Source organism: Ixodes scapularis, unplaced genomic scaffold (assembly GCF_016920785.2).
Source record: "Ixodes scapularis isolate PalLabHiFi unplaced genomic scaffold, ASM1692078v2 PGA_scaffold0__279_contigs__length_252992795, whole genome shotgun sequence".
NCBI lineage: Eukaryota > Metazoa > Arthropoda > Arachnida > Ixodida > Ixodidae > Ixodes > Ixodes scapularis.
In genome coordinates, this window is record NW_024609835.1 from 28,016,034 (window position 1) to 28,042,169 (window position 26,136).

The window sequence follows — 26,136 nt, forward strand, 5'->3', positions numbered from 1 at the left end:
TGAAGACGCGATTGAAAGGGCTACGTCACTCTTCCTAGCGTCATTGTGGGCCGACGCGCATTTTGCGCGCAATTCTTAAAGTGGGCTAAAACAAATTCGAAAATTGAGCAGTTAATATTTTAACAGCAATAACACTTTCGCAAATATCTTTCAATTGGTCTAGCCTCTGATAGTAATGGCCGTAAATTCTGATATAGCAACTTTACCCCTCAAACCAATTATTAAAAGTTATTTAAAGTTTTTTTTTAATAATTAGCGACCTTACGATGACGATTGTTCCCCCATCTAATGTCCGGCGACCATAATAAATGGATGGTGAAAACGACACTCGTTTAACTCTTACCCCGTTTTCTTTTTTAACAAATATGTTTGCTTTAAACATGCTTGAGGTGTACGGGGCCTCGGATAATTTAATCATCATGTCAGCAGGGAACATCATGTTTTTTATGATGTACATGAGCTGTGTGATTGGAGCTTAACTCTATTACTAATGGATCTACGCAGCCTCGCCTAGCTCGCGTCCGCGATTCTCCATTGTCATGTACCGCTAGTTGCTGGAAGCCCTAGACGAGCTGGTACACCGCGACACGTGCGTCTGCTCGTCTTTGTTGGTACTTGTACAAGCAAGATGGCGACTACTCTGATGCCTGGGCGGAAGAGGAAGAAAAGGGTGCGTGACAAACAACGCAAGCCAAGACGGTAAAGGTGTGCTCGGGCTTCACGCATCTCCCGGCAGGGGCAACGTCGGATAGGGTGGTGTCGCGCCGGCACGATCAGGACGGTTGTAAACATGGCGCTCGAATGGCTCTCATCTCAACTTCCTGCTACCCCAAACGTGTTGCGCCATCTCACGGCATTTGTCACAAATGCGAGTGAACATTCGCCACACACGCTCCATGGAGAGGTGGCACCGTTTAGGCGCGCCGTTCTTCTTTCATAATATAGGCTCTTTTCTAAAGTCCGCGCTCCATCGAACGCTCTGGAATCCCTGCACGATTATGGACTAAAGCCGCAAAAATCACGGCGCACTTTCTGTATTTTGTTTGATTTAAAATACAATGACACACCTACATATAAAGCGAAAAACGAAAGACGTTGCGATTTCGGTGCTGCTTAATTGGACTGTCAGCTTCTATAGCCTTAGCTACGCTCCTCACGTTCGTCACCTTATGTAATGACTTGCGCTCTCCTCGGTGTCAGCTGTCCCGCCATTGCGCAGAAATTGTATATACTCCGTCTCAGGAGTTGTCTGCAGCAAAAGCAGGGGCATAGGCTAAGACACGTGGCTTTCGGGTTTGCTTTCCTTTCGCGAGTGCTCGTAGAAGAAAATCAAATCTGAAAGCCACGCGCTCGCGCCTGAGCTTTTGCCTCTTCTGTGCACGCAACTCATAGGATAAAGTATAAGCTTCTAGAAAGCGCCAAGTCACTTTGGAAAGGTGTCTACAGTCAAAGGTATCGTTAAAATAAACCCCGTCCTTTCCCAGAAATATTGTTGACAACGAGATTTATTTATAATAGCGAGACGAAAATCTATGTATTTACCACGTTTGTTCCCAATATTTTGCTTATATAGCGGGATATTCGTACTAACGAACCAAATAAGACGCTAAATCTACCGCTAGAAGACGCGTTCCGCTCACATTAGTTTTTTCTCGGCAGACAGTCCTGGTGTACTTGACGTCAGCTGTTGCTGGCGTCATTTCCACCAAGAACCACCATAATGAAGTAATGGAACTCGGCAAAGTAAAACGCAGTCGAATGCACACCAACACGCCGCTCTGCTGTCACGCTGCTGCGGTGGCGCTGTTGTCGTTTCGGCGCATGCGCAGAAGCGCGAATCGGGTTCCCGAGCACGCGCAGTGCCCACACCCGGCAAACGCGACCTTGTTTTTATAAACAGTCTGTTGGTCTGTAGACGATTTGCACACGAGCCAGATTACAGCCGCCATTGCTGACCTCCTGTTGTCTTACCGAGATACCGAGCCACTGAGACGGTCGTCGACGAGACTCCACAAAGGTCAAGGCTGTGGAGAAGGGCACGGTAGATTCTAAAATGGCAATAACCTGGCTTACTACGGCAATGATGAAGTTAAGTATAAACGGAACAAGAGGAAACAAAAACTGAAGGTCGGTTATGGCGACGCCCATGCACAGCTGCTGCGTTGCATCGGTAGAAAATAAACAGAACTGAACCCTGCCTTTGTCTCACTATTGTGTTTTTATTTTTCATTTCTTGTTTCGCGCGGGACAAAGAGCAAAAAGTAACGCTTCGTAGTATCGTACAGAAGGGCACGATCTTGTAAAGTTTCGCCCTTTCACGTGAGCATGCCGTGGAGGCATAGGCCACGTGTTTCCCGGGCCCCTAGGCCTTATGCCGGGAACGGGCTGACGGCGGGTGCCGTCTCGGCTCGAGCGCTGCTGCTGCCGCCCTGTCCCAGAATGAAGTGGGACAGCTGCTCCTCCCAGCTGAGCGCGCTCGTGTGCGAGATCCGCTTGCGCACCGTCACCGCCGCGTCCGGATCGAGGGAGTCGATGGGCAGCGTTTCGGGCGAGGTCGTCCTCGGCTTGACCTCCGCCAGCACGTCGTCACCGGCGCAGGCGAAGACCGCGTCGGTCGGCGATGTTCCGTCTACTCCAGGCGACGGAACTTCTGCCTTAGGGGCGTTGTCTCCTGGAGGGAAGAAATTGAGCGAAAATGACAACAAGTAGAGATATAAAAAAAAACAGATTAAGGATCACGTACAAAGTGAACACCATGCCGACATCTTTGACATCTACACTGATGAAAATTCGTGCCATTGAAGTGTGTTCTAAAAAATTCGTGAAGTACTTCAAAACCTAAGGGTCTGTTGTAAACCGTCGGTTTCCCAAAAGTTTTGTTATTCACTTCCTCCACCGAATTTTTCGTGACCAAAAAAAGCTTGGTCTGCAGATTTGACATTCTTCACGGAAAAGAAATTAAATCTAATGGCAGACCGCACTATGCGGGTGGTGGACCAATATATTAATTTAAACAGGATTAATTCTAATCATAAACTTCAAAACAAATCTTGAAACGACGTTAGGCTGTGAGTACTTAATGAGGGAACATAACTGTGCGTGCGCGACTCAGAAGTAAATAATCTCGTGGGACCCGTGCTTGAACGCAACTCACTTTCTTACTTTCTGAATGCACAAGGGTACCTGATCAAATTACTTGATTATTGGATAGGAAAATTGATTATACTATCACGCAATAAGCCTCCGCCGTTTCACGACAACGTATTGCGAAGGCGCCTTGTAACTAAAATTGTAGTCGCACGTCGAAAGATCCCACTGTGAAATGAATGAAACCTCAGTGCTTCGATTGGGCCGCCAATATTCATTTTCTCGTGTATTGCCTCGACTTGAAACTAGTTACGTTAGTTGCGTTAAATTTATACGCCTTTTGTTGCGTCTACCCTTCCGTATAGGTGACCTGCACGTGATGCCATCGCACCATGCTGGTGGCCATTCTTGCTTGTTTTTTTCTGAGTAAAAACAATCCCTGCTTCAAAATGTATGCGGCAGATGGCACGGGCTCAGCAGCGAAGCCATCACAACGGTTGCTGATATGACGTCAATGCAACCCATGTTCGTATAGGGCATATTCACTGGTGGGACATGCCCTCCAGTTAGTCGCGTGCTGACAGCGAGTGTTCTCCAGATGCCCATCGGAATGTCAAAAGTTTTGTTCATGGCAAATGATAGGTTGCTTTACCTACAGCTCGTGCTGATGACAGCATGTCAATACTATCGTATGAGAGCCGTGTTATGTAAAGAGTTTGGCCATTCGTTGGGAAGTATAGGAGACAAATGAGGAGGCGCCATTGGCCGAAAGCGGGCTGGGCGTGTTCCAGGGCGTCTTCACAAATTCGAATGTGGCCAACCAGAAGCCGGAAATAATAAACTGGCGCTGGTCACGAGAAACAAACCAAATACGTGCGTCGGAGTGACTCTCGGTGACTGAGAATATGATGCACGTGATGTTTCGATCATGGCCATCCAAAATCATGGTGGAAGAGTGTGACTAGCGAAACGATCGACATAATCCGTAAGCCAAGCGCCGAAGGCCGGGAATCTGCCGTCCGAGCGGTCACACTCTGTCCAAGCAAAACAAAGTTGAGCGGCGCTTTCGTTTCTTTCATCTTTCTGCACGATCATGAACGAAACATCACATGCACCCTATTTTCACCCATGAAGGGTTACCTCACTTCACTCTTACACGCTTATTAAAACCATATACCAACATATACCTTCGACCAAAACAGTTTCTCGCTACCACCGTTAAGGATTCTTTTAGACTTCTGGTTGGCCAAGGGGGCATGTCAAGCCCACTTTCTGCGTTTGGTACACGCCCTGGCACTGTCCGCGCCTCCCGTTGACCACACTCTCTGTATACGCCGCTCTGCTTCCTATATGTATGTCCAAGCGTCCTTAACTTCCCCTATGTACCCTTTTGTGTTACCCTCCCCACTACCTTCTCTTAGTTGGAGTAGGCGGCAGCGCTCAGAACGCGATGTGGTGGATTCAGTTTACCGTGAAGCTCTCACGACTCGTGTACTTGTTTTTGGCCTATTCAAACACTACCTGATGGAGGGTTCCAGTATTCTCTCTCTCTCTCTCGTCGTAAGATATCGCAAAACACTCCGTCGTAAGCTGTCGCAAATGTGTGACCATCAGGGAGAGCCTTTGAGTCTTCAGGAAGAGCCTTGGAGACACGCGGGGCGCGCACCTTTGTCGTCGCTTTGGCCACTTTCTTTTCTGCCCTTTCGAGACTTCTTGTTGCTCTCGGAGGTGTTTTCGGTCGGACGATCGGGGATGAGCTCCGTCTCCGAGTCTTCCGGCGAAGGCTCGCGGAAGGGCCGCTCCTCCGGTGCCCTGGTCTGGGACGACACCGCCGGTTGCTTGGCGGGTTTCACGGGGACGCTTTCCAACTGCGAGCGTCAGAATTGGGGAACAAGAATTAAAAAAAAAAAAAAGAAAACATTTTTCGTAGAATTTTATATTTACGTAACTTTGTCATCATTTACACAACAGCCATCGACAAGGTAAGAACAGCACGGAGGGGCTTCAGTTTTTAAGCTTCAAAACGCGAGCTTCCTACCTTTAACAACGCTTCTTTCTCTCGTGCACCTGAATTGCGCAGGCGCAGCCTGTCGCTTTTATTATGACATTGACAATATATATATATATATATATATATATTGCATATCAGCTTTTGGCATCGGTGCCTGTAGGCACCCAGCGAAGACAACGTCCGAAATAAAGGTTTGAGCGTAAACATATTTGAAAGAAATGTCTCTGGTTAGGAAAATAAGAGACTGACTGAACTTTAAAACTCTAACCAAAGTGTAATAAAAAAGAAATAAAAAAATCCCGGAAGGTTTTGTGCGGTATGGTTATTCAGCAACCATTCTATATAGGGTGCGAAAAGATTGGCAAGCGGTGACTCCGGCATATAACCAACGATAGTGCCGCTTGACATTTTCAGAAGTCCTGTTCAATAAGCTTTGCGCCTTTGGCAGTAATTGTCCTTCCCCCTCCCTATAGAAGTGCAAAAACGAAGTAGGAGATGGTGTTGGCATGCAAAGAACGGCGACGGTGCGTGGTTAAAGTTGCGACTCCCCCCCCCCCCCCCTCCCCCCCCCCCCCCCGGTCAGCTTTACCCCACTCGGTGTTGCGTTTCTTTTTTCTAATATTAATGAACTTTAAAGTAGTTTGGATAATAAGGTGGGTTGGTGCGCCTTGTGTTGTGGCTTTTTTTTTTCGTATTTTTGTTTTCTGACATGTTTCCTCTTACTCGGCCAGCTGATGTTGATCACAGTGCCCCCAAGCGCAAAGCTGAAAACACCATTGGCCGAAAGGCTATCATGGCCCGTCGATAGGTGGTGAACTCACTGTATGCTCTCCCGATTTACGTCACATATCGTATATCAAATTGTCACCATTTAAGTTCATACGTCGATTCGTGCCCGACGGTTGTTTCGGTTGTGTAGAATATCGAATGCGACAGGACAAAGCGCCGTTGTTCTTACGATGCATCGGGAGATACAATTGCTACTGCAGAACGACATGCCCGTCGTAAATAACGGGGCGTGGGAAAATTTGAAAATAATGATGCGATATACTCTCATAAGGTCTCTGACAAGATGAAAACGGCAAAGCGTTATTAAGTTTATTTTGTGCGCTATGAAACATCCATTTTATGGTTATGACGCAGTGCAAAGTTTCGTCGATAAGAACTAAAGGTGCATACTTGGAGCCATAGTTTGTGTCCGTGTATGCTGAGAATCATCAGAGGTTTGTCTGGTTAGTCTGATTAAGATTTGCGACATCAGGAAGCGTTGCTTTTTGCTTTTCTTTCTAATTTGTACCTGTTTAAATTTTAACTGTAATAAAATAGCGGTAAAAACTAATTACTTTCACCCGTTGAAAGTCGGTAATTGACTGCAAAAGCTCGGAAAGAAAAAAAAAAAAAAAAGCTCGTTCACATCGAACATACATCAAGCAAATCCGCAACTGTCGGTCGGCCTTCGCTTTTTGTTTTTATTTGTGTCCCTGGGGACATAATACAAATGCGATCTGTCTTGTTCCTCGGGTTTGAAAACACCGGAACCGTGTCGACGTCAAGTGAAAATAAAGAGCTGTAAGACATCACAAACATAAGAAATAAAAAAAAATGTATATCTATACATAAGAAAAGGAACAGGAACAAATGAGTACTGCCTGCCTACACTTTAAAATGGCGTTCGTTTGTTTGGCGTTCCTGTCGACAGGGATAGTCGAAAGAAAGTACAAAGCCCGGCACGCCTTTCTGAGCTTTCCCCGATCGCTTAAAAGTCATCCTTTTTGTCGAGATCAAAATCCTCTCGTCCTTTGTGTTCCAGGAGCGCGAGATCGATCGGGAAACGGCACACCTTGAGACAATATTTCTTTTCAGATTCTTCGCCCATACTTTCAGCACAATACCCGCAACGACTATAGGGAGAGATAAAGAGAGACGAATAAAAATAAAATTTGGCCGAAAGGAAGCGTTTGGGGATCTCCTGTACATGTAAATAAATTATACTGAGCAAATGTTCGCGCGCTCCGTTCTCGGTTCCAGGTTTTTGGCCGCTATTCCTGGGATTTTCTTCTCACAAGAGAGATTCGCGCTAAGTTGGAACAATCAGTCTTTACAAAAAAAGTGGAGAATACAAAGTACAAGAAAGAGAAGAAAAACACAACTTGGAGAAACTATGCCCCAATCACATGCGTCCATCAGACGGGACGGACGATGGATAATGGTTCTTTCAGGAGCGGGCGAGTAGCGAAACAATAGGCGACCTTGTTTAAAAGAGCACAGGTATAATGAATCGAAGTTTAACGAGTGGAAATTTGAATGCAGTTTAATAACTATTCTAATACACGATCGTAAAGAAAAACTACTTAAACGTAAAACAAAAATCCTGTTAGCTTTGTTGGCCATAATATACGAGAAAAATATAACTGCATAAAAACGAAAAAGAGAGAGAGGAAAAAGTGAAAGATGTTTATAATTCTCTGTAATGCCAAATTAAAGCGCAGCTCTTGAGGGGGAGGAGAGGGTACGGAGGGGAGGGTATGCCCCTCTTCCCCTCCATACCCTGCCCTCCTGCTCTCCCGCTCCCCTCATATTTAGCGGAAAATTATCAGTAAATTTCCCGCTTAGTCTAGCGGGGAAAGTGAATTGGTGGTGAGGTCACGTCATGCCGATTTCCCCGCTAAATTTAGTTAGAAAATGTTTTCGCTATATTTAGCGGTAAAACTTTCCCCATAAATTTCACGTGCCATCACACGTGACGTCACACGTGGCGTCACTTGACGTCACATTCATTCACAAAACGTCAACACGGCAAATTTAGCACAAAAAAAAAATCCCGCCAAATTTAGCGGGAAAATTTTATCATCGTGACTTCACACGTAACGTCACGTGTGATGTCATTATAAAAAAACGTCCCATAATGCAACGCGCGGTTACGCCGACGCCGCTCAATCCGGGAACAAGCGCCTAAGAGCTGCGCTCTAAAAAAAAAAAAAAACAAGATCGCACTAGTACGAATTGCAATAACACAGTGGAAACTAACATATGTTACCGCTCATTCACACTGGAAGCGGATCCGCGTTCGCAAAGCGGTTGCGAGCGCGGTTGTATAAAGATCCAGTACAATTGCACGCGCACTCATCTGCACCAACTCATCTCTGTGACGTCACGGCGCCACCACCGCGCCGTGACGTCACAGAGATGAGTTGGTGTATAGAGGAGGCTATGATCATTCCAACCATTCTAACGTCCCCGTCCACTATTGATCTCTTCCTCCCCCTTGGTTTCTCATCCCGTTGATTCGAGCTTTTTTCTCGGGAAATGCACAGCCGCAGCATCTTCTGCATGCAGACCTCATGTTGCAGCGGACTATAATCTTGGATAGACCATTCCAGGAAACGGCTTCCTGCCCGTCCAATTTCAGCGTTCGTTCGTGTGGCGCGTGATGTACTCGCTTTGCGGAGCGACGAACATGACACGCGCAAGATGTGAAGATCGCACGATGGGCTCCGGTTTTATAAACATTGGAAATGTCTACAGTATCTCGGTTCGGAACATGCTCAGGTATTTTTAAGTCTACATAGTCTGTTTCCAAGTGTAGCAAAGAAGGTGACAGTAAAACAATGTGGAATCGAAGAAAACTAACTGTATCTCCGATGGAGCGTAAGAGGACTTGTACATTTCTTCACTGGACGCATTTGATTGTTATTTTTGTTGTTGTTGTTGTTGTTGTTGTTGCAAAATGAAGTGTTTAGAAAAGAAGAAGATATTATCAATCAAAACATGATCATTTATAACATTCCGTGTAGTTTTGTTATTATTTTCTCGAGCGCAGACAAAAGCCCTGTCTACAACTTGCAAGCGTGCTCTTCACGCGTAAACGCAATCTGAGAGCGACAAGTGAACGTGTGCGTCGAACTGTGAAGGTTCGTATCGGCCACCCGTGTTTCCTCCGAGAGAAATAATCAAATGAAAGAAATAATAAAAAAAAAGCGCCGCAGGCACATCTTAAAACAGCCGGTGAAATTAAAGGAATTCTAGGAATTATATCTTATATACAGTCAACCGCTTGGCACAATCTAAAATACAGACAAAGAAAATGCAGCAGAGAGGAGTAGTGCCTGAATGAAACCAGACATTTTAAGAATCAAACAAGGGAAAGCTAATACCCCCGCCGGCTGCCTTCTACTGCTTATATTTGGACTCGAGCTTTCGCGTTTGGCTTTCGCTCTGTCTTGAATACCGAACCGTTCAGATCATATAGAAAACATTTGTGCCGGAAAAAATAATTAATATGCATAAATAACTATTACTATATGTGTGCCTGGCATTCATATACTAATCAAACGTTGGGATTAAATTTGCGTCTTAATATGTTTGGGTCGAACAAATTTGTTATTACTGTTTCGACGAAATTTCAAAAGCGCTTATATGTACTTATGCGATGCCTAATCAGAAAAAAAAAAAAGAAACTTTTATACGAGGCGTATATATGGGTTTTAAAGAACCTAAATTGCATCTTATTAACATTTGTTTCTTTGCCAAATTGTGATATTCAGTTGTTGGCAAAAAATATTTGTCGAACAATTGTGTTGCTACGATGCGCGTACCAAGTGGGCTTAGCCTCATCGTCGAAATGTAGAAATTCCTGAGTGCCCTCAATGAGTACAAACAGGGAGGGGGTGACGAGAGAGATTAGGGAAAAAAATTATAGATTATACTGACACGCTTTCGGTTTTCGAATGTGGCCCTTTGTTTTAGCGCAATCTTTAAAGAGTACTGTATATGCTTTTCGTAATCTTTCTCCTCTATTAAAATTCTTCAGTTACGAGTAGAGCGTTCTCCGGTCGTGTTTGTTCTTTTTCGTAGTCCGCGTTTTCTTATCTGTTTTCTTATCATGTGTAACGTTAACGAACTGGCCCAGTTAATCACGTTATCACAGCGTGAAGTCACGCTTCACGTTAGCGTTGTGGGTTGTTTCAAGTTCCCGCCCGAGGTCATGTTGCTCTGACGTTGTGACCCCATCGACCAATGAGAATTTTCGCGTCTCGCTAGGGACACCGGCTTTTCTGCGACACAAGCTCATTAACGCTATGGAGTTAAAAACAGCGCTCTGCCTAATGCCCGGTGTGCGGAGACACATTGGGAATTAGACCATATGCTTTGTATGTGCGGACGTCAGTGTTGGAATAAAAAGGTGCCGTTGGATGTTCCCCTTCTTTCGGGACGTCAGAAAAAAAAAAGGAACTTTCGGACCACTGGTTCATAATGAGTTGCGCAGTGACGAAATTTCTTTCCCAAAACATGAGGATCGCTTGCCGAGCGTGTTAGCGCACTGAAGTTCGTAGCAACTTTGCGCTGGAGAATCCAGGGATCTTGGGTTCAATAGACCGATCTCACCAAGCGTTCCACGCATGCGTGACGCCGCCATAACTGTAGTTCGTAGGAGGCAGACGCCAGTTCACGAGAGAGCTCATGCTGCCTCGTGGTCTGCTCGCGCAGACCTTTAGCAGGGTTGTCGCGCGTGCAGAAAGACTACAGCTCCCACGACGCATATCGGCAGCGGTGGCGTACTCAAACTAGCTGGTGAGATCGGTCTATTCCATTTCGATCTGGATGAGCATCGTACCGGCGTGCAGTCAGTCGTGTGATGCACGATAACGACGCCAGTTTAGTAGTTGTACTGCACTGCCTAAATTTCTTATCTACAGCGTAGACCGGTGTCGCCTCATGTCAAAGGCAAACAAGCATTACGACGTATAAACACGAATCTTTGTTGCTGTTTATTTCACTCGAAATATTTGGCAGTGAATTTTCTCCTACAGCTTATATTATACAACGTACAATACGATTCCGAATCTCACAGCGCACTAGTCACGCCGCTTTACTTAGAGAGATACACGATTGACACGACCGTTGAAAATATTTGATACCACGAAGGCGAAGTGAGGTTAAATTAGGATCATGTCAAGGTCGGGGTCGCAATGCCACTACAAATCGCTGGCCGGAGCCACGCACGTTATTTATGCTCGTAGAATTTGGCAGTTCCCTCTCGTAAATATAAAAATTCCCTCCGGAAACTACGCAATAAATGATACACGCAGGCTTCAATCGTAAGCGAGTTGTCGCGGTAATTTCTCTGCGACGAGTTATTTGGTTTATGCAATTGCCCGTCCAGCTTCGCCTAAAAATATGTGACGATCAGATAAATGAAGGATAGAGTAAAAGTGAATGAACAAATAAACCATGTTCAAGTCAAAAGCAGAAACTAAATCTACTCCGAGATTATGCACTAAATCTTATGGATCGCGGGCCTGCATTGCGCGTTTTCTTGCCATCAAATGTCGGGACAAATTACTTCCGAAAGAAAAGCGTCTTATATCTAGTATTACTGCTCATTTGAATACCTTATACGGATTTTTTTACGTTTTAAGAGCTTTCACAACCTCTTAAAATGCAGACGAGTCTGCAGGCGGCTCCCTATGTAACTCAATACGAGATCGCGGGGCTAATGCAGACTTAATCGGCAAATTTCAGAACGACCTCGCACGAGAAGACAAAGCAGAACTTTTAATAAGCCGCCAGGCACAGAACACTAAAACAGCAGTGGTGAAGAAGGAGACTGCATTAAAAATAAAAAGAAAAGAATTCGATGTTCTCGTCTTCTGTTCAAAGAAATTTGTACATGATGGGACGAAGCTTCGTTAGATTTATAAATACTGAACACTACTCGAACGTATGTCAAGCGCACCTTTTTGGCCATTTTAGTTTTTAAAAATGAACGTGAGGAACAGTCCTCGTAATGAGGATTTTGAAAAATTGGGTTCTGCAGAACACACTAAAAAACGTATCTGAGTTCGCTCTCCTGTAGAACACAAAGAACGCCAATCACGGTGAAAAATGTTTGGTTTTCAGCGAAGGACAAAGCTTATAAAACGGATATATAAAAAAAAAGTTGCCCCTTTGCCGCGTTAGCGTGTCAGAAGCAGTGGTAAAACAGAATGCGATAGGTTACTGTGGAGATGCTGCGTGCATATGTGGAGACTAAATGGCGCCAAACGGCCCTGTGGGGTGCAAGGCCACCACACAAATGTGGCTTGCCCAGAACCTGTCGCAGTTTGAGACGCGGTAGACGCTGCGTGGAGAAAACAGAACAATTGGAAATCGGCAGCGCCGAGCAGAGCCTCACCAGCAACAAACACCAGAAACTACCTCAACCTGCTGCAGCAAAGTAGTTCTTTTTTATTTTTGTTTTTTTGCTTCTTTCCATCTCTGTCTCTTTCTCTGGGGAAACCCGGAGCACGCTCGTTTCACGGAGGAGAGCGCCGCTGTAGGCCTGATCACGTGACGTTTTACCCCCTCCGGCAGTAAAACACGGAGGCACTCGTGGACGAGGTTCGGCTGACATCGGCGTCCAATCAGCGAGCAGACGAGCGCTGCGTCAGTGTACGGATGGCAGTCGGCCTGTCGACTTCCGGTGCTGGCACCTAACCGGATATGGTTAGGTGCCAGCCATATAAAACATTCTGTGTTAAAAATGTGATGCGCAAAGGGACATTCAGCGAGTGAAACGTCTTGCTCACTGTCCCTGCGCGCATCGCCTTTTCCCAGATCTTTTCTGCGCTTCTTCATTTGCTGGGATGCTTCTATTGTTCGCCGTGATTAACCGTCTTAATGTTCTGCAGAAAAATGAGCTCGCGTACTTTTTCTTTCTTTTTTTTAGCGAAGTTTGCTAAGTTTGTTAGAAAGCGTACCCTGACGCCGTTCCACATGGCGTACAGATGTCCCTTGTACCAGGCCAACACGACGACAGCCACAACGGTGCACGGCACCAGGTAGAGGAGGGCGGGTTGCGCAATGTGCATCAGATGCAGCGCCAGGAACGTGATCACCATGCCCACCCCGTAGGCTGCACAGGCCCCGACAAGGGCGTTCATAAGAACGACACACTTCGAAGTCTTCGCAAGTTTTGTTCTCGGCACAGAGTAAAGGAGGGACAACGGTTCCGATAAGACACGAGATCCAAACAGCTTATCTCTCAAAATAAACTACTTTTCTCCGGGCACTGTAGTCAATGAACGCTCAAGAATCTCTTGACCTGGCCTATTGTAATCACGCTTCTGACTTGATGATTTGTCATTGGGACTTCTCATCGGCTGATGCACTCATTGGCGGCTGAGCGATAATAGGACTCTCGCAAATGGGGGTCATTTTAGTTGCATATAAGCCTCGCAGATTATTACTATTAGCGTCATCGGGATGCTTGCGCCTCTCAAACAAGTCCTACGTTCTTTTAGATTGTTATTCTCACTTAGATTCGCCGCTTGTCTTTACACAGTCGCCGTGGAACGTTTGACCGGACCCGGAATACTGGGAAGGTAAACATCGCTCACAAATCGCACAAATATTGTAACTAAAGTAATTTCACTTTTATAATGTTAATAAAGTTACCTACTATACGCTAAGACTCAAGTAACGAAGGGTAATCTTGTTATTCTTTAGCAAATAGACGACATGTACGGGTGTTTTCCCGTAGGAGTGTACTGCGAAAGTGGACTGCTTGCCGTCTGCTTCATGTAGAAACCGGATGTCCCATGGACACTAGCGCCATTTGAACCTCTAGCGCGCACTATATTAACTCTATGGCGGGATCGCGCTTCTCCGCACCGCGAATACGGCCACCGGAAGTTCAAAATCAGCCATCTTGGGCCTGTGTAAATATAACGGGTGAAGTGTTGAGGCTGGGCGGCTGCGTACTGAAAGACAAATTTTCTCTACGTTCGCCGTCATTTGCCAAAGAAGTTTTTAAAAACCCTGTGTAAACCGTCATAGTTGCCTTTGAGAACATGACGTTGTTTTGATGAAAACGAAGCACTAGAGACAAAAGGTTCAGCACATCGAACGCGTCTCGAGGTCAGGTGGCGTAATCAAATGGCATGCCCTGGCACGCGAAAGTGCTGCGTCATTGCGCCTTCGCAATCTTAGAAACCGATCAAGAATTGACGCCGTGTAAATGTGCTAACCCTTCGGGAAAGTTTTTAAAGCTTTGTTACGCGTACATGTGTTTACTGCATACATATCGGTCGCGGAGTTCTTTATCGCCCATCTGTTCTGATAAGCTACTTAACAATACTTGGTATTATTAAATAAATAAAAAATCTGTGGTTGCTATTATGCACTATCAACCATGGTTATGTTCGAAATTTACTTGATGAATCCGAATTACTCACGTCACGTGGAAGCACAGAGAGAGAAAAGCGGTAGAGCAGCGCTTGACGGGAGATACGTTTTCAAACGCCACTGCACCAACCTCGTTTGTAGTACGCGAATGCCGAAGGTTACAAAAACAGTCGTCGAAGTAAAGTAAAACGCTGCTCCAGAGGCACATACACCTTCATGCACGTTGCACTTGCGATTTTGTTTTTCTGAATTTTTAACGGGGTGTCGATTCTTAATCGGTATCCAAGCGCGCGAAGGCACAGAGACGCGGAGCACTTCGTGGTTCCAAGGCGCGACCGCCGCCTGACTGCGAGACTTGCGTTTCACGAGTTGAGCCTTTTTCCAGCGGTGCTGAGCTTTCATAAAAACTCCCACTGGTTCTCGAAGGCAATTGAGACAGTTTACACGTTGTTTTTTAAAAAAAGCTTTTTCGGCGACTGATGGCGAATAAGCAGAACGCGTGTATTTCAGCACGCAGCTACCCAGCCTCTGCATCGATTCTCCTGGCAGACTCGGAAACTTCTGGTGGACGCCCTTTCCCTGCAGCGACCAAGCGGGGATATGCGATCCAGGAAATTGCCGTAGAGATCTGTGTGCCTGATTCACAGGGTGCGATTTTACTTGCGATCTCGCAGTTGCGACGTCGCTCGTGCAGCAAAAAGAAGCGATGGAAGCTACGGCGCTTATCGTCGCACTTGCGAAATCGCAAGCAAAATCGCGTCATGTTAATTGCGTTTGAAAAGATAGCGACTGTAAAGTACGAATATATGTTTTCAGCCTGCTTCATACGGTGACACCTTTCGTACAATTTTTCATCTGCCACGTTGACCACCGGCGTTTTTAATACGCTCGTTTTGTCACGTGAGCGAAGTTGCAAATGCAAATTCGCGAGTAAAAAAAAAAGCGCACTGTGAATCGAAAATTTTTCTTTTCGATGAGCCGATGATCAAGCGCAAATAATTCTTAACTGACGTGCAGCGCACACGTCTTATTCGATCATAATTTGCCGAAGCGCTCGAAAAGACGCCAAGTTCGTGATTGTTTTGATTCACTATTTCCCCCTTTAAACGAAGATTTCTCGTGGCAAGCTGTCTTATTTACCAAAAAGAGCTCCGCAAAAGCCGCAGTCGTCAAGCATTCGATGTGCGTAGAGTCGAATAAACTAAATCGGCACAAGCGGCCCCAGGTTCCACACCCGGGCATCCTTTGAGAACCATCGTTTTATCTCGGTCAACTATCTTACTAAAATAAAAGTGTGTGTTCCCCCCACCCCCTCTTTTCTAGTAGTAGCCAACATAGAATAGAACGTAACTACAAGCTCACAGTCAACAAAACAGAAATGAAACCGATAGACCAGAGCCGTTATCACACTGCTAATACGTAATACATCAGACAGTCTGCAGCTACTTCGCGAAGGCGTGTTTCTTTCTCGCATATCAGTTTTGTCACATTGCTAATACAAAAAACGGTCTGCAGACTTGTTCAGAGCATGTTACGTACGAAGCAAGCCTGCTTCCAACATGCACCGGGCGTGTCCCCAGAAACTTCAGTCGTCATGTCTGTATCTAACACCGTCTCTTCTTTTGCCGACGTGTAGGCAGTCTGACTTCCGCTTAAAAGAAGGGGAAAGGGAGGGGGGAGGGGGGTGCAGCGTGCTTGTGTTTGGCGAAGTACCCTTAGGGTCGAGACTGTGGACCTGCTTACTTACCAACGCAGGCTACGTAGTAGTAGAACCTTTTTCCCAGGGCCAACAGATCGAAAGCGTGGCAAAAGGAAATTAGCAGGCCTGCGAAGAACGCGCGGAGGTTGTCTGAATAAAACATGAGCGTGGGCGACCAGTACCCCACTCTCCTGAGCGCTGTTCTAGCCTTAAAACAACGCTTCGGGGGCTTTAAGCCCAGACGACGAGGCTTCAACGTCGAGGGGGCAACACGAAGCACAACAGCAATGACCGCGCCGACGACGGCAGCACTCCGCTAGATTCCACCACCGGGAAAACAACATCAACGACAAGAACAACAAACGCTAATATATCTGCGCACGAAAAGAGCTTCTGGTTAATTGGCAGTGAGGGGGAATATGAAGGGGGAAAAAAAAGGAAATGTTTTCAAAACATGAAAGCTGTGCGGGAGCGAAAGGAGAGAAAAAAAATCTTGCTAAGAGCTTGGTCGCATTTTCTGCCGCCGCGTCTCTCCTGAGACTGAAGCTAATCTGCGCTAAAACGATTTTCTTAGAAACGCGTTAAAAGCATCGAAGAACGTCACGATGAAATATTTTTGTTCGCTGCCTTTAATGTTTCTTTTTTTCCCGTTTTATCGAGGCGTATAATCCAGGTGGATAGGAGGAAGGGTTTCTTCTTTATCGATCAAAGAGTCGATCTCCCCTGGAGTAGGAAAAGAAAGAGGGAGAGTAAAACAACAAATATAAGATGTCCAAGAAAGCGTATTGATTTGTTCTTTGAGCATTATCGGGGCCGAAGAATAGCTGGAACTTAAGCGGGAAGGATTTCACTGATTGATACTACAACGAATTTTTTTTTAAATATATTAATTGCCAAATTAGAAGTTTTCGCTTGCTCTTTGCATTCTTTTTTTTTTCTCGTAGGCCTTGATTTTTGAACAAAAGGTCAGTAACGGAAAGATCGACTCTGTTCGATAAATACAGGCAAATATTTTATTTGCTTGTTTTTTCCGAAGGAAATAGTCTCTGTTGTTAGCCACATCGGTGGCTCCCAGGCAAAACACTAGTCTACGGACGACGGGTATGCGATCCCGGCCAAGGTGTCGGCAGTTTTACAGAGGCTTGTTGCGGAGAAAGCTCCCTTTTACTTAGCTTTAAGTTGCACGTCCAACACACCTTATCATTTCTATACTAGAGTGTGCCAGATGCACTTTGCTGGTTCGGCACGTTACGTACCAAAGTTAACTTTAAGTGAGTTCCAAAGCGGGAAACACACTGGAGCCCATTGCAATGTTCCGCATATTCTGGACTCGTTTTATCCACCCGGCCCCAAATCGAACCTATCTTATTTGCTTGATAGGTTCTTTAAGTTAACTGAGACCGAAATGAAATGATACAATGCTTAAAACAAACGCAATACGCGGTTCGTACTTGCAATATTTCGTAGTCATTAGAAACTTTTATCAGATTCTACGCTCCGGATTGCAGGCCCGGCGGGCGCGTTCTTAATTCAGGCTTCTAAGTGACGACACGAGCTCCCGCTCAGCGCCAAGTTCTAGCGTACGGTTTACTAAAAGTCTCTATTGACTAGATAAATACGCTTTAATATTTTTTTAAAAAAGCTTATTTTATAAAAATCGACAAAATCGACTGCGCGACACTGATAACGCAAACCAGCAGTTGCCAATTTTTTCATTTTAATTTAAGGGCTCCATAAAAATTACTAGTGTGGCCGAAAAATGTCATAAATGGCAGTAACCCAGACGGCAAAGTTCAGTGCCTTGTCAATACTTTGTCTGATTAAAATGCAGTTAACACGCCGACGTTGAGTTCACCACTTACTGTATAGCGCAATGTAAGATCACCTAACAGACAAAAAAAAGTCAACAAATTGCATGAAAAAAATAGAATTTCTCGCACGTAAATTAAAATATTGACGCCGTCTATTCTCGCCAGGCTTCTCTATGCACCAAAAAAGTGAGGGAGAGGAGGAGACGCGAGCGCACGGGGACGTCAAAATGCCAAGCTGTGATTGGCTCCGATTAGAAGGATAGTGGGTAGACCTCAATGCTAGCTGCCTTGAGGCCTACCCACTATCCTTCCAATCAGAGCCAATCAGAGCTCGACGTTCTGACGTCACTGTCGCCTTTCTGCAAGAAGCAGACAAACTTGCGCTCCGTATAGACGCGCGCTTTGCATCCTTACAAAAGCGGTGACATTCAAAATGTCCGGCAGATACCTTATGTTTTCTGACTCTGGGCAGTCGGCGATTTCATTTTCGCGGTGCCTGCACTTTATCTCAAGAGTTGTGGGCGGAGTCGGAGGAAGAACGGGTGAGGGTTGGTTGCTTAAGAATGTGCTCCCTTTGCGCGCGTGCTCGTTGTAATAAAGCATCTTGCTGATCTAAGCGCGCACTCGCGTTTCTTCGGCTGTGCCGCGCATCATTTTTTAGACGCAGTGCAGAAGGTTTACGGGCCTCACTCGGGTCTTGTGTTTTCTCTCCCGCAATCAAAAAATTCGAAGCAGCTCTAGTTTGGAGGTTCGAGACAGCACTTGAGAGGGCGTCGCGCCCCGTAAACTTCCGGGCAGATTTTTGCAAACGACCCGCGGCTAACGGGTGTTTCCGACGCTTCAAAATAGTCCAGCGTTTGAACGTCACGGATCGACCTAAAACCCGAGTTGATTACTTCGCAAGGACTGTGCATGCGGCAGACACACAACGCAACAACACTGAAAATGGCCGCAGCTGGAAGCTATCTCCTGAGCCAGTGCTCGCTGAATCGATGTCGACCGTGCAAAAATCCCAGCCAAACACGCGTGAACCCAGAATTTTGGCAGACAAGAAAAACGCGCGCAACATAGACACCTAAGTAAATAAGAAAATGTAGTGGCGTGTCCACAATGAGATTCGTGCAACATCTAAAAGTAAAAAAAAGTGAAAAAAAAATTTAAAACGAAAACGTTACCCTATAGTCTATACGCTAATTGGAATGTTCTATAGAAATGTGACATCAATTACGTATGACAGAAAGAAACATTTTCAACTCGACAATGTTTACTTCTACTTGATTCAATGAGAGCAGTATTTTTGACGGGACAATACGTCATTACCTGCGTCGATTATTATTATTTTAACTCGCGGATAAGGTGCACAAGTTATTTCATAATCATATTAAATTTTTTTTAACACGTTAAGGCGAACGGACTTCAAATATTACTTGCCGGCACGTTTAAAATTTATTATATCAGCCATGTTTGCACTTAAACGCAAAGGACTGAGCGATAAAAAAAAAAAGTAAATGTGAACACCTAGTACTCCATAAGAGCTTTCCGTGCACCAAAAAACACAATTTTGGTTTAGTCGAAGAACAGAATTCAGTGTTTTCTTACGCAAATAAGACCGGGTCGTCGATACACTAATACTGCATATAATCCCGTGGTGGGAAATTTACCTGGAGCCAGAATGTCTCCGAGACCAAGGATGGAGAACTTCAAGGGAAAGCACTGCTTGTACTTGTACCGATTCAGCCTCGGAAACTTGAGGATCATCGGGAGCTGCTCTGTGGACTTGCCTCCTTTGGCCACTTCGACCATCACGCTTTCGCGGTTCTGATGTCAACGCGAAAACAGGACACGATACATGCGTTTCAGGAACCGGAATAATATCAGCGGAGGAAAGACGACCACAAAACCTTTGTTTATCCCCGGGTTCACTCACCGCTTGGAGCCACGGCGTTACGAAAACGAAGAAGACGTCATACACCAGGAGTAGTGTCAAAAACAAGCAAACAATCTAGGAAGAACCACAAATACAATAAATTAGATGTGCGAATTGTTTTACCACATTTTTAAGCACGCCAGTAAAACAAAAGAACGGTAGTATAACTGGCGATGAGCTTGAACAGTATTCTGACACGTAATTAGTTTTATTAACTCAATTGTACGTTAGTGGAAGCATATCAGCATGGGTGGAAGTGTCCTAGCGATAGAGAACCGATCAAGTTGTAAAGTTTTTTCTCTATGTGCAAATATTTTAACAAAAAATAAATATAGGGCATTAGACAAACTTTTATGAAGCCTCTAATTCTCGCGCTTCTTTTCTGCGTTTTGTGAGTGATTTTTAAAGGTTTGAGCAATTTTTGACTACGATAAAAGTTTATTTTGAAAAAAAAAAAATCAGTCAAGAAATTTCCTTTTGCTTTACTCTCACCTAAACTTTCTCTCACTGCTCGCGTGCCGACTTGTCGTGAAGGGTTAGTTTCAATAATTGGTTAACCGAATTACACCTTCTACTATCAATCGCTGTTGGTAGATAAGAAATAAAAAAGGGAGAGCAGGAAGGGGTAAGAGAATGTCCCGGGGAAACGTGGAGGTCTGGCTTTACCTGCGCCGTGAAGTAGACACCAGAAAGACGGAAACCATAACAAAAACGCGTATTGCAACGTGCCCTTTGATTTTGCCGACTTTTGGATTCAAGGCGTTAAACTTGTTTTTTTTTTTTTTTTTAGATTTCTCTCGTGATGAGGCTAAGAGGACGTGCCAACAGGGTAGGAAATAGTCGCAGAATCAGACTCGAGGTCAAAGGCTGATTAAATGAACGGCAAATCAGACACCTTAAGGCTGCGGTCCCACGGCAGCCATCTTGAACAAGGCGTTAGTTCAACCAATAGGTGGCGACACGCACCCGTGGGGTGTAAAGCCCCTCGATATGTTTTCGTTTGCCTTTGCAAGTAGCGCCAAATGCGCAAGCCACGTGGTCCAGGTCTCGAGCGGCCCTTGGAAGCAAATGGCGGCGCAGCACTGAAATGAGCGGCCCTTGGAAGCGAATGGCGGCGGAGCACCCGCTTGTGGCACGTGTCTTGCGCATTTCCGCAACAATGGTTGGCGGTACTTGTGAAAACACCTTTATCAAGGGGCTTTAGTGGGGTGGCCAAAACATTGGTTCACGGTGGGATGGCTCGAGCACCATCACGTTCCCCTCGTGGCCTTGCTCGCGCCGCTGCCAGCTGAGCCTGGCTGAGCTCAGCTGGTTCAAGTAGCGTGGCCCATCAAACGGATGTATGCGAGAATGTCAGGTTGGGTATAAATGCGGTTCGGCGGTTGTCACGGGTTTTCGCAATAAATATTACCAAGAAGGAATCACTTGTTGATTGACGTATCAATATTATATCATTGAAAACTTCGTTGCAGGAATGCACGCTCAGTTGACTCAATCTTCCAAAATACCAGTGGACACGGACGTCAAGTAAACTGCTTCGCGATTTACAGTACTTACCTCACCATTATAATGACGACTGAATAGTGACGTCACAAAGTATTGTGTTTCACGGGATCCGTAAGGTGTTGTAAAGGTTGTTACATTATAGTTCCCTGAAAACAAACGCCGTTCCAATATGTTCGGAAGGACCGACACATAATGTTGTAAGTACAGCTCAGGAGGAATGTGATGGAAACCATCAGAATAAATAGGAAGGCGTTTATTTGCAATGAAGATTGTATGAATGAACGGCGTTTAGCGACGCTAAGTTATGAGCGTTCGGGAATTTATCAGTTCACGTGATTGCTAACTATGGACATGCGGACAATGAAGACCTGTTTTGTCGGGAGATGGAGTAGCGGTGATGACCTGATATCGGACGACTCGTGGCAGACGAACAAGCAAGTTTCTTCTCAGCGAATGGTAAGCGTCCAGTATCAAGCACAGCACGTGGCTACCGACGTTGTCGACTTTTCGAACACTTACCGCTTCTAACAAAAGTGCTGGGCTAACTTTGTGGAAAGACTCAAAGTCTTCCTCGAGCCTAGCGCCATCATAAACAGTAATTGAAAACGATCCATTATTCGGTCGATGGGTGGCGAAACGTATCCGCATCTGCGGAGTCATTGTCGATGCGTACTCTAAGTAATTGGAAGTTTACACGATGCCTGCCACGACGGCCAAACGCGTCATTGACGTTCTACGCTGTTTTTCCTACTTTTACCCTACCGAAAATACTTTTCTCTGATAACGCTCCAAATCTTGCTTCAAATAAACTAAACAAGGTTTTGAAAAAAAAAAAGAAGAAAACCGGCATCAGGCATCACCTTAGTGTACCATACCATCCTCCAACAGGCAAGCAGAACAGATGGTGTGCGAAACGAAGAAAGCCCTCTTGCAGCTTACGGAAGAAACACTTCAGTGAAGAATCGCCATTTTTTTGTTCCAGCAACACGCGATGGTCTCATCTTACACGGTAAAAACACCCGCCGAAGCAATGTTCGGCGGACGAAAAGTCACACCCCTCGATCTCATGATACTATGGCCTGCGAACGAAGATCGAGAGATTCCCACATCGGGAGTAATGGCAGTTTATTCGGTCGGACAACTCGTCTACCTGAGGAATTTCAGCGGAAGTTGGGCCTTCCGTGTAAAACTTGAGTAGAAAAGGCTCTTTGTTGGTTGACCAGAAGGCGTCATCCCTCTGAATACGTTCGATATCAATGCCCTTCAGTGTAAATATAAAGAAATCACAAAACTCTCTTTGTGTATTGTGTAACTACCCTTGTATTTGGTAGTAGAAGCTATAGTGGTGATTTGGACCTTTCACACCAGGCTCATTTTTCTTATTTTTCGCCTCATACTCGTTTGCGGTTTCAGCAGGCTTCAAGAATATTTTGGAACGGGGACACTTCCCGTCAACGAAGCCATTTGTTCCAAGCAGTCAATCAGGGAGTGCTGCAAGAAATCCGTCTCTCATATTAACGAATAAGCCGCACTTCTGCACAGTGCAGTTTTCCTGTTCCACATACAGTTGTAAAGCAGCATCGTCATTGATTCTACCATAATCTATTGCGGGTGAAGAAAGGTCTTTGGGTACACGATACTTGAAACAAGTCTGGCAATGCACGTTGTGGTTCGACAACCGCTAATGTCATCGTCCTTATAGAGCCTCATCATTTAATCATTACCGCGTCACCTCATATTGCTCCTCATCAACAGTAAGTACAATAGGCTACCACTTTATTGCAATCCATGAATTCAAAAATTGAGTCGTTCAGTCCTGCAATATGTTTCTCGTTTATATAATGTTATTACCTTACATCACCTCGAGACGATCGACGCCCATCGTCGATCTTCAAATACTCCTACCTGTATATAAATTAGATGCACAAAGGGGGGGGGGGGGGGGATCGGTGGCCAAGTGAATGGTCTCTACTCTGTTTCACTTTATGATGTACCGCAATAAAAGGTACAAGCGCGAGCTCCTTGCTCTGGGGCACATCTCGGCGGCGCAAGCTCTCGTATGTTAAGAGCAGCTACCAACGCTATGAGCTCGCGCTTCTAGTCTTCTCTGAGCTCGCACTGCAGAACCCACCCCGCCCCTGCCCGTTTTGATCTGGAAGAGCATCGTACCGGCGTGCGGTCGTGTATCACTACTGCGTGGTGCACGTTAAAGAGCCCAGGTTTGCGATTGTATCGCACTGGCTAAATTGTTCATATACAGCCGAGACACCAGACGCCCACTAAGGCAGACTAACTTCCGGCTGTATAAACATACCCGCAACAATTTGCAATTAGACGCACAATCACAAAGAACACAGCAAGCCGCCTCCTTTCTTTGGATCGTATTTTTTTAAACCAGCGCAAGCTCGCGCGTTCTTTCTGTTGAGACGGTAAGAACGGTTGCACATAAAACCCGCGTTTTTCCTACCCGGCCGCTTCCTCCTCTCATTATGTGTAGTTGGTTATAACTAAATAAGGTATAATAATAGTGTATTATTCATATTTAGTTTCAGTTTCAGTCAGGGGAAAGGTGATTTGAGGGAAGTAGAGCCAATAAATGAGCTGCGCTTAGAGTATCGGCACTCTCTTCGCCGACAGTGTTGTGAACGCTGCCATTTTCGTGCATGAGCAGAGCAGGCGCAACTGCCGATCGTCATGATTCAAAAGTGCGACATCCTCAGCATTAGATTCGGTGTTAGGAAGCTCATTTATGTTGCTTTGCTTTGTCGCAAACTGTTTAAAGTAGAGGACGGAAAAGCGTTTCTTGTGATTTCAGATAAAGCTTCAAATAACTGGCAACCATGATTTTAAGCCACAGTATGGCCAAGTGTCGCTACCCTGAAGCGTAGCTTATTTAATGACACTATTCATGCACTTGTTCAAGAGGCTTGCAATACCTGGAGGAGCCATGACGTAAGCCCCGTGGATTCTACAAGCCACTACCTTTTGACACCTGCCTCTTCCTCATTGTTCCCGCTTGTGCCAGTAAATTAGCTACGGTTCAGAGTAACGACACTTGGCCATATTGTGGCCTAAAATCATGGTTGCCAGTTATCTAAAGCTTTATCTAAAATCACAGGAAACGCTTTTCCGTCCCCCACAAATGTTTAGACAACCCGCGACAGAGCATTGGATATTGCATCAGCTTCCTTGCACCGCATCTAACGCTGAGGAAGTCGTACTTTTGGATCACGACAATCGGCAGTTGCGTTTGCTCTGAACAAGACCCAAAATGGCGGCGCCTAAAACAATTTTGGGGAACGGAGTGCCGATACTTTAGAGGTCATTTAGTGACTCTAGGCATGAAGTGAACTCCGGTGTATTTTTTTCCTCTTCGTCTTTATTGTTTATTGATTTAATCATATGGAATAATGAACACATTATATCACGCTACGCTTGTGTAATTATTTGTCTTAGATTTATTAACCTGACCCAGTACTTAAACCATTCATTTATCGATAGTAAATCTTCCAATATATTTTTTTAATGTGAAGGTGAAAAGACACGGAGATTGATGATGATACAGACGCCAACGCCGCCCTCGGAAATTTTTTGAACAGTAGAAATCAGCAGTTTGTCTGCCATCCACCAGGTAGCGCAGCAAAACACCCAAACAGTTCTTAATCCTTTTTCAAATTAGCTAAGCTCTACACCTATAAAAACCAAAGCAAGATCATTCTGAGAATCTAATACATCGCAATGTATATCTATTCCAAACAATAAATGTTATTAGATGCCAACAAATCTGTTTGATGTCCAAAAAAGATATGCGTCAAAAACAGGTAAGTTTGAGGGGCTCCTGGAGCGTTTTGACTTTCAAAAATGAAAAAAAGCCATCGTCCACCTCTTGGGCAACCATTGTAGCTCCAAATCTTATAAAACATTTTATGATAGTTTAATTATTTCCCCAGCGGCATTTGAAGTACCATGACTCGAAGCACAAAAAAGCGCTACGTTTGATATAAAATATCTAAACAAAAAAATTTTACACAACATTAAATTTTTTTCTGCACATTACCAATTATAAGCACTACATCTCCAGCTAATTTCATTGTCCTAACTCTTGGCATTAAAAAAATATTTGTGCTGAAAAATGTCAATTTTAGGGCAATATTTGGAGGGATGAAAAAAACAAAGTAGTGCAAATACCAAAAAAGTGTATCGTTACATTCTGCTCCGACATCATCTCAACAAAACTGCAATATTGGAACCGTGTTATCTTTAATGGACCGTTCATAAAACATGAACTAGCGGAGCAAGTGAGGGTCCGCGCCATCATATTCGCAACGCTACAAATGCGCATGAACAGTAAACACCAACACACACATAATATCAAATGAAAGAGGATTGCATTGCTTTTCGAATGACATCAATCCCACAAAACAGTATTCAAAAGGAGTTGAGTAATGACCTGCCAAAAAGTACCTAAACTGCCACATTCAGTGGGACCGTGGCCTTAACAACCGTCGCAAGATCTCGATGTTGTTACGATGAGGTAGCAGCCGCACGCCTCATGGCGTTGCGGCAGGTATCTCATGAGGGCCAGCGCGTGCGGTAGAGGCGTGAAGAGACCTTTGAAAGGCTTACAACTGCATGTGCTCGCCGACATGAACAGAAGTATTGCGGCAGCCAGATGTCCTTCTTGCGATCGCGAGTTGTTAAAGGGCAACTCCGGCCAAAACTCAATATGAATTAAATTACTGGTATCGCTTTAGTGACACAAAATACGACCCCAGCCAAAATTTCACGTCCGTGGGACGCCGCATTCTCAACTAATGCCGATAATAAAAACGCGACCCGCCGCGAGCCGCTGCTCCTTAGCGGGCAGCCAGCGGGTTGCCGATCGCTAAAGCAACATTGGGCCGTGATGTCAACATCGTCTCTTTTTTTC

General features: G+C 45.1%; 1 protein-coding gene across 1 annotated transcript; it reads right to left on the reverse strand.

Moving 5' to 3' along the window:
* Nucleotides 1–2,369: 2,369 nt before the first annotated feature.
* On the reverse strand, nucleotides 2,370–19,576 carry LOC121047615 (signal peptide peptidase-like 2B). Its single transcript, XM_040503002.1, has 5 exons — nucleotides 19,435–19,576; nucleotides 16,011–16,088; nucleotides 12,838–12,992; nucleotides 4,754–4,955; nucleotides 2,370–2,671 (listed from the first exon to the last, which is right to left on the reverse strand). Exons 1-5 carry the CDS (start codon nucleotides 19,574–19,576, stop codon nucleotides 2,370–2,372), a joined length of 879 nt encoding a protein of 292 aa, XP_040358936.1.
* Nucleotides 19,577–26,136: the final 6,560 nt, after the last annotated feature.